The sequence below is a fragment of the Rhinichthys klamathensis genome, unplaced genomic scaffold, assembly GCF_029890125.1.
Source record: "Rhinichthys klamathensis goyatoka isolate OS25496 unplaced genomic scaffold, OSU_Roscu_1.1 h1tg000036l_1, whole genome shotgun sequence".
NCBI lineage: Eukaryota > Metazoa > Chordata > Actinopteri > Cypriniformes > Leuciscidae > Rhinichthys > Rhinichthys klamathensis.
This window is the reverse complement of record NW_026606584.1, coordinates 7,766,412-7,779,111: the sequence shown is the minus strand read 5'-3', so window position 1 is coordinate 7,779,111 and position 12,700 is coordinate 7,766,412. Positions and strand designations below refer to the sequence as shown.

Here is a 12,700-nt window from a genome sequence, read left to right as displayed (position 1 = left end):
GTTAGTAGAATGTCTTAAGCTGACCATCAAAATAAAGTGTTACCAACTAAAGTAAAAAACAAGAGAGGAGGGAGGGACTAACTCTCCTCCACTCCAACTGAGCATGGGAGCTCCCTGTGGAGAAAACGGGGGCACAGGTGTTGCTTGTAGAAAGGAGGTGGACACGGGTGCTCCCTGTGGGATAAGGGAAGGAGTGTGGAGACCTGATGTGCATGGGTGCTCCCTGTGGGAAAGAAGCTTGAGGATTCTGCTGCCTTTATTTTTCTGCTTTTGCCTCTCATTCTGCCTCTTCTGAAGGATATGGACGACACGTGAAGCTGCAACTGTACCAGCAAAGTGTTTTCTGCTCTGCTAAACATGTGGTGGATCATATGGCATACAAATCATAATACACTCATCTGAGAAGAGAAGAGAAGAGAAGAGAAGAGAAGAGAAGAGAAGAGAAGAGAAGAGAAGAGAAGAGAAGAGAAGAGAAGAAAAGAGAAGCATATCAGGGAAGGCAAAGTTATTAGGTGTCCCCCTGTACTCAATAATTTTAGCCCTTAGAACTCATCTTTGATCACCAAAATGACATAGGCCTATTTAAAACATTGGTTACAAGGTAGTTTGTGATTCTTTGGTTCAATGCCGTTTAAAAGAGAAAATACAGCATGGTGTTGACTTGTGAATTTGCACATGGTTTGTCTTAAAGCATATTAAAAAAGGCCACATAGACATAAAACAACATTACAATTTTGATTTTTACCACAGGGGGACTTTAAGATGAAAGATTAGGGCACATGATTTTAAATATATTTAAAATATATGTGCTCGGATTCATAATTTATAAATAGCCTAGGCCTACTCCCAGTAGTCCATAAGATAGTCCATTTTGATTTAATTGTGACTTTAAGACTAGGTCTAGATTTCTCCATAGCCTATATATTTTTTAACTTATAATTTGCTTTGTTTCTTGAAAAGTTTCGTTCTATTACAGTTGGCAGCACACATCTAATAACCTCACACAACCTTCACCTACTTTGCAGGCTACATTTCACATCTGCACCGCATGAGGGCAGCATAACAAAGTCAGAAATACTCCCAACTCCCAGAAAGCACTCCTCATGTAAATTGTGAAGGTTGTGTCAGCTTTCAATGGACTGTTCAAATTTGCTTTCGCTATCAGAATCATTTGTGAACGGCAGATGCGGATGTTTAACTGCGAGGATGACGCGTTGTTCAGTTTGATAAAGTGTGTGAGGTAAGTGTCCGCATCCAGTTGTCATTGACAACACGACAGTCTCGTGATGCTTTTGAAATGTCATTGTGCCTCAGTGAGTGGTCTGTTAGTTTTATCGTCTCCAGCGAGATGTGAATATTATTTTTTCTTGTAGGAAAATGCAGATCAAATTTCTATTATTCATAGCGAAGTTTATCTCTTTGTGGTTAATGACAGTTTATATGCTAATATGGCTAGCAGTCTGGAATAGGCTAGATTATTAAATACACACCCTTTATTTAAACATGTAGCACACAGGATGTGATAGATGAAGTGATTTTGTGTAAATATTATTATTTTATGAGTGGTTTATGAAAGCACGCTTGTTTTGATAGCTCTCTGATATGAAAACTCAAAAGGTGTGAATGCTAACGTTAATCATGCTAACAGATTAGATTTGTCCATCTCTAAGCTTTATAATATAATATCATACCGCTTTGCGTAATTTGAGCATAACATTTAATAATCAATAATTTAACGTTACTTGATTATAATTGTGCATACTCACAGCTGCTGAGCCATGTTTGACTTGGTGGTCAAAGATCTGACAGGGCAACTGATGGTGTAACGTTAGGCATTCAAACCCCATGTGTCAGTTCTAAATCTACAAGCCCTGACAATTAACTGTTTACACACACACACACACACACACATATATATATATATAATAACTATTTAAACTATATTTGATATTATTATGAATATAGTTTTTCTATTTTGTTTATCACATGTTCTGATTTAAAGATCTAATAGCCTTGACATTATAGCCATTTTGATATTATATGTGATGATAATTAAAATCCTGACAGTATTGTGCTACCCTGTCACATCTTATTGTTTATAAATACCATAACCCATTATGCTTCTAAATATTAGCTTCATATATTGACAGCAGCCAAAATGTTTTTTTTTTTTTATGTCAGTTAGGCCTACATTTACTTTTACAGTAATTTCAACATTCTTAATATTGTTTCTTTGTTTACTTTGTCTTTATTTTTTAATGTAATATATATTTTTAAAATATTTGTTTATTGTATTCATTTATTTCATAGATATTTTTTTCCCTAGTACATTTTTGTACTTTTGACATTGGAATTATATTTTGTTTTATCCTATATGGGACTAGTTTAAAAAACTAAATTAAAATGAAACAATGACAAAATAAAAATAAATAAAAACCATTGATTGACCATGAAGATTGTTATTGTTATACTATATAGAACACTTTAGACAAAAGCGTCCCTCATTTATTTGTTTTAGAATAAAGATGTGGTCAGGAGACTGAATTGTGTTTCTTATTTCTCTCATTAGATGTTCGTCATGACAGAAATGTGCTGACGTTTGTGCTCAGCAGTTTGGCAATAACATGTCATCCACCGAGGCTGCCAGGGAGTTCCAAGCTAAAGAGCGCAAATGCAGAAACCAGCTGAAGAAGCGACTGGCAAATGCTTTGTCAGGAGACCTGAACCGGTAATTATCACCTTCAACATGAAATACATTTGTTATGCTTTTTCAAAACTTGTATGAATTTCTCATAGTAGCATAGAGCATCACTGTTGTTATGACGCACTCTTAGCAACCAGTGTAGTCAAATCACGCCGACCTGCTTTAATGTTTGCACAGCTTATGCCACTCCCTTTGCTGATTTCATACTGTATGCAAACTCTGATCATTTGTTTTTTATGTAAACATACGTTACCATTCGAAAGTGTGAATTAAATAAAAATACATGTTTATTTTTTAACAAAAATATTTTAGACATTTTTAAAAGAAATGGATAGTTCTGTTCATAGCATTGATGAAAACTGCTGTCAGAATCTGAAAAGAAACATATTTCTCTAGAATAGTTCTTTAGTTTATGGATGCACAATATATTGGTACAAACATCTGATTTTACAGGTTTTTTCTGTCAGCATTGGATTTATTTGTCCATTCTCATTCCTCTATTTTTAGATTGATACTTTTTCCGTCATTTGGCACTCATTTAAGTTAATCTTTAAAGCCACTAAAAATTTAATTATTAGTAATAATTTAAACATTGTTGATTTGTAATCTTAAGCGAATCTCAGAATGATTATTTTTTGATACCGCACATTTTAATGCTGTGATGCCTAAATTCAATTAGGATTGATTTTAGTTTGCAGCGTTTTATTTTTAATTTATGTAGACAAAATTATTATTTTAATTGTAATATCGTCCATTTATTAAATATTGCCCATAACATGAAAATTATTATCGATTAATCGATATTGAATCAGTATCGGCCAGAACTGTAATGCCAGTACATCCCTGCTATTGTTGTTTTGCGTGATGAAGACTACTCAATGCACTACTAGTCTTGAAAGAAGAAAGCAAACATATTTTCTTTTAAAACGTTATGTCCTCCTTTTCATGCCAACCTGTAGTGTACTCTGTCATCTGAAGCTTGTGGCATCACGGGAACTGTAGTTATTACTGATGGTCCTCACCGCAGTTTTATTTAGGGTGGAAATGCAACTCTCTTTCTACCACTTCTTCATCTTTGTGCTCACATTGGAGGAGAGAGGACTTCAGTCACACCAATGCCCAGCACAAAGGCCTAGGGCAACAGAGGATTCTGGGTCACCCAGATTCAGCGCACTGCAGTAGAAGATGCCAAAATGATGCTGACAGTGATGTTGATGTGGATGTGAAGTTGGAGGAAGAGCCTCCATCAGTAAAGATTCTCTTTTTAGATTTAGTGCCTCAGTGATGCTTTAGTGATAGTTCTTGTATTCTCTCGAGACACATTAGTGGCGTTGTGTGTTTTTATTGTGTAGTAAGTCATCCTGTTTCAACACTGAACGCCTGTTTCAGTAAAATATTTGGCTAACTGAGATATAACGTTTAAAACTTTTAAAAGAGATAACGTCACTGAGATTATGAGAAGTGTAAAAATCAACAAAAAAAAGACATAAATAATAAAAAGGTAATTGCGGCTTTATTTCTCACAATTGTGACTTTATTTCGTATTTTTTTATTTATTGTAATTGAGAGAGACTTTATTTCATGATTGCGACTCTATATGTCATAGTGTGACTTTATTTCTTATTTTACACATTATCATAGGATTGCCTTTTTTATTTTTATTCAAAACACTACAGACCGTTAGAAAAGCAATGTATGTATGTTTATGTAAATACTGTTAGTTTGTGTTAGTCTTTCTGGGGTCCTTTTAGTTTCCATCCCAGATCTTCAACCACTAGGCTACACTACCACATATATATACACTCACCGGCCACTTTATTAGGTACACCTGTCCAACTGCTCGTTAACACTTAATTTCTAAGCAGCCAATCACATGGCGGCAACTCAGTGCATTTAGGCATGTAGACATGGTCAAGACAATCTCCTGCAGTTCAAACCGAGCATCAGTATGGGGAAGAAAGTTGATTTGAGTGACTTTGAACGTGGCATGATTGTTGGTGCCAGAAGGGCTGGTCTGAGTATTTCAGAAACTGCTAATCTACTGGGATTTTCACGCACAACCATCTCTAGGGTTTACAGAGAATGGTCCGAAAAAGAAAAAACATCCAGTGAGCGGCAGTTCTGTGGGCGGAAATGCCTTGTTGATGCCAGAGGTCAGAGGAGAATGGCCAGACTGGTTCGAGCTGATAGAAGGGCAACAGTGACTGAAATAACCACTCGTTACAACCGAGGTATGCAGCAAAGCATTTGTGAAGCCACAACACGCACAACCTTGAGGCGGATGGGCTACAACAGCAGAAGACTCCACCGGGTACCACTCATCTCCACTACAAATAGGAAAAAGAGGCTACAATTTGCAAGAGCTCACCAAAATTGAACAGTTGAAGACTGGAAAAATGTTGCCTGGTCTGATGAGTCTCGATTTCTGTTGAGACATTCAGATGTTAGAGTCAGAATTTGGCGTAAACAGAATGAGAACATGGAACCATCATGCCTTGTTACCACTGTGCAGGCTGGTGGTGGTGGTGTAATGGTGTGGGGGATGTTTTCCTGGCACACTTTAGGCCCCTTAGTGCCAATTGGGCATCGTTTAAATGCCACGGCCTACCTGAGCATTGTTTCTGACCATGTCCATCCCTTTATGGCCACCATGTACCCATCCTCTGATGGCTACTTCCACCATGTCACAAAGCTCTAATCATTTCAAATTGGTTTCTTGAACATGACAATGAGTTCACTGTACTAAAATGGCCTCCACAGTCACCAGATCTCAACCCAATAGAGCATCTTTGGGATGTGGTGGAACGGGAGATTCGCATCATGGATGTGCAGCCGACAAATCTGCGGCAACTGTGTGATGCCATCATGTCAATATGGACCAAACTCCCTGAGGAATGCTTCCAGCACCTTGTTGAATCTATGCCACGAAGAATTGAGGCAGTTCTGAAGGCAAAAGGGGGTCCAACCCGTTACTAGCATGGGGTACCTAATAAAGTGGCCGGTGAGTGTATATATATATATATATATAAAAATATAAATATACTTAATGTAGAATCTAGAAAGTCTCTCAGCAGTGTGTTGCTAAATGCAACAAAATAGTTAGAGGCACTGAGCAATTTTGAGTTTGTTACAAGACTAAATGTTATTCCAGTAAAAAAAAAAAAAAGCACCCGCACTGACAAACAGAACATAAACCCCCCTCCTGCAATAATTGTGATCTCTCTCTGCAACAGGCTGCTGCAGGAGGAGCAGGAGACTGACGTCACTCTGTGTGTGGGTCCTGTTGTTCGGCTGAAGGCCCACAGAGCGGTGCTGCTGGCCCGAGCTCCTCACCTCCTGCTGGGAACCGAACCAACTACACCTGTCATACACCTGCAGGGGACTGAACCTGCAGCCCTCAAGGACTTCATACAGTACATAATGGCATTTCTGTATTACTCTTCTCAACCGACTTAATCAGTATTATTATTAGAAATATTATTATTGCAGTAAAGCTAAAACTGTTTTCTTTTTTTTTTTTTTATAAAAATGTTATATAAAACCATGGATCAATGTTGTACCTGTAACTGTAAAAGAGTTGAGCTATACGTGTTTGGCAAAATGTTACATGCTGCTCTTGCTATAACAGAAACGTGTACACGGATGACAAGTGCCTGGCAAAGGAAAGTACTGCCTTAAATATACACAACGACCATTCGCTGGTAGTGAACGGCACTGCTGAAGACGGCCCTGATGTTGACTCTCAGGTCAGCTCTGACTCAAGTAAGGACAACATTTCCAGTTACATTTTACTGATTTGTTTCTCTGAAGATCTATGCAGAAATCTTACTGTTCTTTACTGGAGCTGCCTGCATTATTGCTGCTCTCTATTTATGAGTAGTAATAGCCACACGATTACACGTTGTGGCTTTGTTACTCATTCTGCTTAATTTTTTTCTTTGTTTGTCAGGTTCAGAGAATTTCGAGTCAGCATCTGGGCTTGGGGCAGATCTTTTGGCTCTGTATCACATGTCCGATATGTCTGACATCAGCATTCAGGTGGCAGATAGAGTCTTCTCAGCACACAGGTAAAATCATCATCACCAGCTTTCTGCAGCTTTTGCGTAAATTTACCAATGTGCTTGTGTCTCACTTTTCTTAAATCGTTTATGTAGCAGGGTTCAGAAGTTGCAGACCATTTTGGAAATGTGGTATGTTTTTCCTTTAAACAAGGAAATAAACAGGTCTAGGATTTTGGACAAATTAAAACTTGTTGTGATGTAAAATCATGAAGCGATTTTTAACAAATTAAAAATTCTTGCATAGTAATCAAATAAGCAAATTTGTGACCATTGACCATGTCAACTCGTACAAAAGGTCAAATTTCCATTTTTATCATTGAAACACAAGATGCTTCTTGAAACATTCTCAAATTATATTGAATAACATGATCCTCAGGTTTTACCCAAACTTGTGGAGTTCAGGCAGCTTGAGTGTTGCTGTCAATAAAGCAAAAGTGGGACATACCAAATAGTTACATACATGTAAAAATGTAAAATCCTGACAATTGAAATTTACATTTACATTCGAAAAGAATGGAAATAATGCAAAATGGAAGCATTTTCACTGGTCTCTATTACATGGAGTTTCACTAATTCTAAATGTATCATTTAACCAGCTGTTCAACCGTGACATTCTCTTTCACTATAGTCTTTCAGTTTCACTTTTTGTGTGAAAATTTAACACACTATGGTTTTCCATTCAAACCCAGTGATATTACAGTAGCCTCAGTACTTTATGCAGAGATTCAACACCTGCATGAAGACACTTGTCAGCAACATTTTTTTTTTTTATGAAAACATTAAAAAATAGATGAACAGTAACAAAAATGGATTGTTACGCCACTAGCAGCACAGGCCTACTGCGGTCTACTGTTGTTTAGACAAACAGGTAGTCCCACGCTAAACTCATACTATAACAAACTGTAAAAATAATTACTTTTGTATTTTCAATAGAGATGCGCTGAAATAAAAATTCTGTCCGATATGTTAAAGGGTTAGTTCACCCAAAAAGGAAAATTATTCCATAATGTACTCAAGGATTGTACTCAAGCCATCCTAAGTGAATATGACTTTCTTCTTTCAGCCAAACACAATCAGAGTTATATAAAAAATATCCTGGCTCTTCCTGGCTTTGTAATGGGAGTGAATGGTATCACTTTTTTTTTTTGAAGCCCAAAAAAGTGCATTCATCCATCATAAAAGTAATCCATACGGCTCCAGAGTGTTGATAAAGACCTTTTGAAGCGAAGTGATTTTTGTAAGAAAAATATCCATAATTATAACTTTATAAACTGTAATCACTATCTTCCGGTAATGTCCGTCCATGAGATAGATGGCCATTTACTCGTTTACTCGCAAGTTGGAGCTAAACTCTACTGGACCGTGGCCTTCCTGGACCGAGTTTGGACACCTCTGCAATATAGCTTGATACTGATTTAAAAAATCCCCAGTGTCAGCCGAAATAAGGTACTGTGCATCTCTGATATTCAGTGCTGGATGGTCTGACTTAAGTGGAACCAGCTAAAGTTGCTGTATCATAAATTCCCAGGAGGTGGCAGAACTACAGTTTCTCCTACGTGAAACAGCAAAGTCAAAGCTAATCCGAAAGAAACTAACTGAATATTATCTGACATTGAAAACCAAAATACCAAAAATGATATTTTGCATACAACACACCAATTTGTAGTGATTGCTGATGATATTAGCAATGCGACGCATGTACGATCGTGTTATGAAGATGAATTACAGCATAGTTGTATTTGTGTAGTTTTCTGTCATTATCTTGTAAGCACCTTTGTTTGGGGCTGCAGAGGTTAGAGCAGTTGCCATGACCTGTTACTATAGCAACAGGCTCTCCGTCATCATCATCATCCATGAGCTGCATCTCTGCGGGGTTAGGTTGTATGGATGGAGAGAGAGGGAGACATCTGCAGTCCTGATCAGTATGTCAGGCTTGAGGTGACTGCTGCAGATCTGTCAGTCTCACTGCAGGATACATACACCAGAACAGCACTGGTCATTTGCACAGGCGTGCTAGTTACTTATGACTTCACACATGGCTAGCTTATGAATATTATAATTTAAAATCCCGGTTTTAAATAGATCATTTATTAATATGGATTTTGCTGACTTGAAACTGAAATGATAACAGTACAATTAGAAATACAAAATTCATTTAAACAATTTCTATGGCAAATTGAATTGCTTTATTTCAACATAAAGCAACTTAAACATATTTTAGAGGGAGAAATAAATCCTATTAGCCAGTTAAAGTGCTTAATAAATAAACTTGTGACATGTTTAATTTTACAACAACATCCACAGCTGCTGACAGTCCCTGACTTTTGTAGGTCAGTCGATAAATGTGTGTCATCAATTGAATACTGTATAAAATATGACTTGTTGGATGTGTGGTATTTTCTCTTTGAATGTTAGACGTTTAGGCTGTCCTAATGTAACCAAAAAATAGAACCCAAAATAGCATGTATGTCAAAAGCAGAATTTTGTTTTATAATTTCAATGGAAATGGAAAGCTGCGGAACGAAATGCTCTACCGATGGAGATGTTTCCTCTGAAATAGATCCATCACTGCCATCAAGTGAAAGTAACTACAAAATTGACCATGACTAAAAGGCCCTTACTGTATAAGACCCCTATTAGCAGGGGCATGCAGATCTGTCCGAATAATAATGGGTTATACCATTTTTTTTTGTAAGCGTTATTCTTAGCCTCCCTCAGTCATCACTCTTAGAGCTGCAGTTTGTTCTGAGAGGAGACCAGAAGTGACACGTTGAAAAATAATAATCTATTTATAGCGAATGTTTATGGCAGATAGAGAATAATGGGGCTGTTGGTTGAGAGAGATAAAGGAGGACTGAGAGGGAGAAGATGAGGGACATAAGAGAGCGTAAGACTGTAGATCATATGAAGTGTCACCAGCTGTGTCTAACGCTGCCTTCAGGGAAGTTTTTATTTGTGGCTTCGGAAATCGTAATTATTTAATTAAGAGCAAAGGATGTGCATTTAGTGTGTAATTTATGTGTTATCCATATATTTTATCATTCTTGTTTTGCCTCAGAGAATAATGGGACATGTAGTTTGATAGCACAAGCCTGTTGCCTCATAAACCAGTTAGATAATTTTTTGTCTTTATGCCTTTATGCTATTTTTATGCTTTTATGCTATTAACATTGTTTTTAATCCGGTTCTTATAATTTGTTAAAAAGTACATAAAAGTTTATTTTATAATCAACATGACTTGAAGATCCTCTTAAATGCATTTTTTTTTCATTTCTGAATTAAAATAGATTTATGTAATTTTATATATATATATCACAGGCTGATTTTATATATATATATATATATATATATATATATATAAATATATAGTTGTATCACCCTGACATTTTTACTTAATGCTACATGTATTATCCTGATATCACAATGAAGAAAAAACTTCATTGACATGCAATGCCATTACCACTTTCAAGGCCCATAAAGGTAGTAAAGACATTGTTAAAATAGTCCATGTGACTACAGTGGTTCAACTTTATTCACTACATGGCACAGGCTGATTTGTTCCACCTGCAGCCATTGAGCTTGCTAATCAACATTTAAATGGTTTGGTTCAGTTTTTGCTGTTAGAAAGTATTGCAGTATGCTATCAGAGACCCTCTACCTCCCCCTGCTCCACCTGTATAGATCTGCTATGGGTAATGTCATGTATGCTATCATTATGTGCTACATGCTCACAGCGGCGTGTCTCTGAATGTATTGGCAGTAGCAAGTCTCCATACTTACTCTGCAGCAGCATACCATCAGATCTGATCCACCAAGATAGCAACATTTAAAACTGTTTAATAATGACAATAAAATGATAAACAGTAAGTTTTTCAAACCCATATGAAATCCACATGATTAGTCAAGTCAAATTTATGTATATAGCACTTCATACAATACAGATTTTCTCAAAGCAGCTTCACAGTAATAAGAAAATAGTATTAATGTTACAAAGTTCTTGAATTTCTTTAATTATGAAACAAATACAATTTTAGCTGTAAAGCAGCTCTAAAAAGACAATAGTGTCAATATTCAGCTAAATTTAGTTCAATGTTGATTTATTCAATTTAGTTAAATAACTAAAAGAGTATATTAAATTATGCAATAAGCTTAATTCAGCTATAAGCAGCGTCACAGACAGCAATAGTGTCATTATTCAGCTCAAGTCAGTTCAGTGTTCAATGTTGCAGAGTTCATTAATTATGCAACAAATTCAATTCAGCTATAAATCAGCTCTAAGACATTTGCCATTACAAAGAGTACTTTTCTAAGAACTTGGAACTTGTCAGCCATCGGGATGTGTCTGTGAAGGTAATCAGCTCACTAGGTTTGAGTCAGAGCCACAGTCATCACCATCTTCTAAAATATTCAACAAACCATTACATCTTCCTCCCTCCATTTCAAAGTCCTCTTTATATTCTTGATCTTTTTTTCTACATGCCCAAACATATCATTCAGTGAATAACACACACAAGCACGCACACACATTTTTCCTGTGGCTGTTTTACAAATATTGATCCTGGGCAATGTGGCGTGAAGCGTGTGTGAGTGATAGGGGAAACTGACGTTGTCTGTGTGTATGTTTTTTTTCCTTTCCCACAGGGCCATTCTGTGTGCACGCTCGCAGTATTTCCGAGCGATGTTGTGTGGCAGTTGGATGGAGAGTTTGCGTCAGTGTATCACTCTGCAGGGGTAGGTTATGCCGTATAACCATCAAAACGGGACAAATCACTGCAACTCATCATCTAGCCTCCAAAGACATAACACACATACACAAACACATAGTACAAATACAAGTATCAAATACTCTGTCATGTTTAGTTTTTGTCATCATTCAAAGGTATGTAAAGGATAATGTACAGCAAGCCAGTCATTATATTAATCTCTTTGTAGCTCTTGCTGTTTCCTTTTTTTACCGGTTCCGGGTACATGTGTACAGTTGTGGTCAGAATTATTGGCACCCCTGGTAAATATGATCAAAGATGGCTGTAAAAATAACTCAGCATTGTTTATCCTTTTGATCTTTAATTAAAACAATTCGCAACAATTTTAACCTTTCATTGAAGTAAAAGAATTGAAAGTAGGGGGAAAATCACATTATGAAATAAATGTTTTTCTCCAAAACTGCAAAACAGATTTTTTTCTAGTAAGATATCTCTGAGAGCCTGGGACATCCTGCGTTTAAGATGACAAAGCAGGGCTTTAATTTAAGAAGATCTATAGTTCATATATTTATCTTTTAATAATGTTTTAGATTGAACCTGTGGCCCTTGTGCTTGCAGTCCATGTCCTTTAAAAATCCAGACTCTGTGTGTTAAGTTAATAGGTCATGTGTGTGATCTGACTTGTCGCAGAGTTCAGCGTGAGTTCTTAGTCAGACCTTGTCCCGGAGGAGGATATTCCAGCCACCAGCAATCAATTATTAATTGCTCAGTCTGTGTCTGGGAAAACCAGGAGAATGTGTGTAGTGTTTCATGCTGGGCAGTTCAATCCATGATGTGCATCAAAAATAGACTTTTGATTTAAGTAAGTAAGTAGACTTTATTAATCCCATACCGGGGAAATTAACTTATTACAGCAGCTCCACAATAAAAAAAAAACAAAACAAGTACGGTAAAACACATTGAATAAAAATACTAGATAGAAGTAATAGATATAATAAGTGCTACATAGTGTTGTTACTGCAATTAAAGTGTCTAACTGCTGTTGGAAGGAAGGACCTGCGGTAGCGCTCCTTCTTGCATTGAGGATACACCAGTCTGTCTATTCTAAAACCGCATTTAGCTTTTACTATACTATTGTCAAAACAAAATATTGAGAAGAATAAAATACATAATGCTGATTTTTCTGAGCTCTGTGACACAAAACGTAAATGCCCTTTTATTTGATTAATTTT

General features: G+C 36.7%; 1 protein-coding gene across 1 annotated transcript in view; it reads left to right on the top strand.

Annotated features, from left to right (window-relative positions):
• Nucleotides 1-1,077: 1,077 nt before the first annotated feature.
• The window catches only part of btbd8 (BTB domain containing 8), a 30,501-nt gene continuing 18,878 nt past the window's right edge, over nt 1,078-12,700 (top strand). Inside the window, exons 1-6 of the mRNA XM_056246234.1 lie at nt 1,078-1,240; nt 2,570-2,728; nt 5,938-6,117; nt 6,333-6,466; nt 6,654-6,771; nt 11,407-11,496. Coding sequence (XP_056102209.1) covers nt 2,625-2,728; nt 5,938-6,117; nt 6,333-6,466; nt 6,654-6,771; nt 11,407-11,496 — 626 coding nt within the window. The 5' untranslated portion in view covers nt 1,078-1,240; nt 2,570-2,624. The remainder of the gene's footprint in view (nt 1,241-2,569; nt 2,729-5,937; nt 6,118-6,332; nt 6,467-6,653; nt 6,772-11,406; nt 11,497-12,700) is intronic.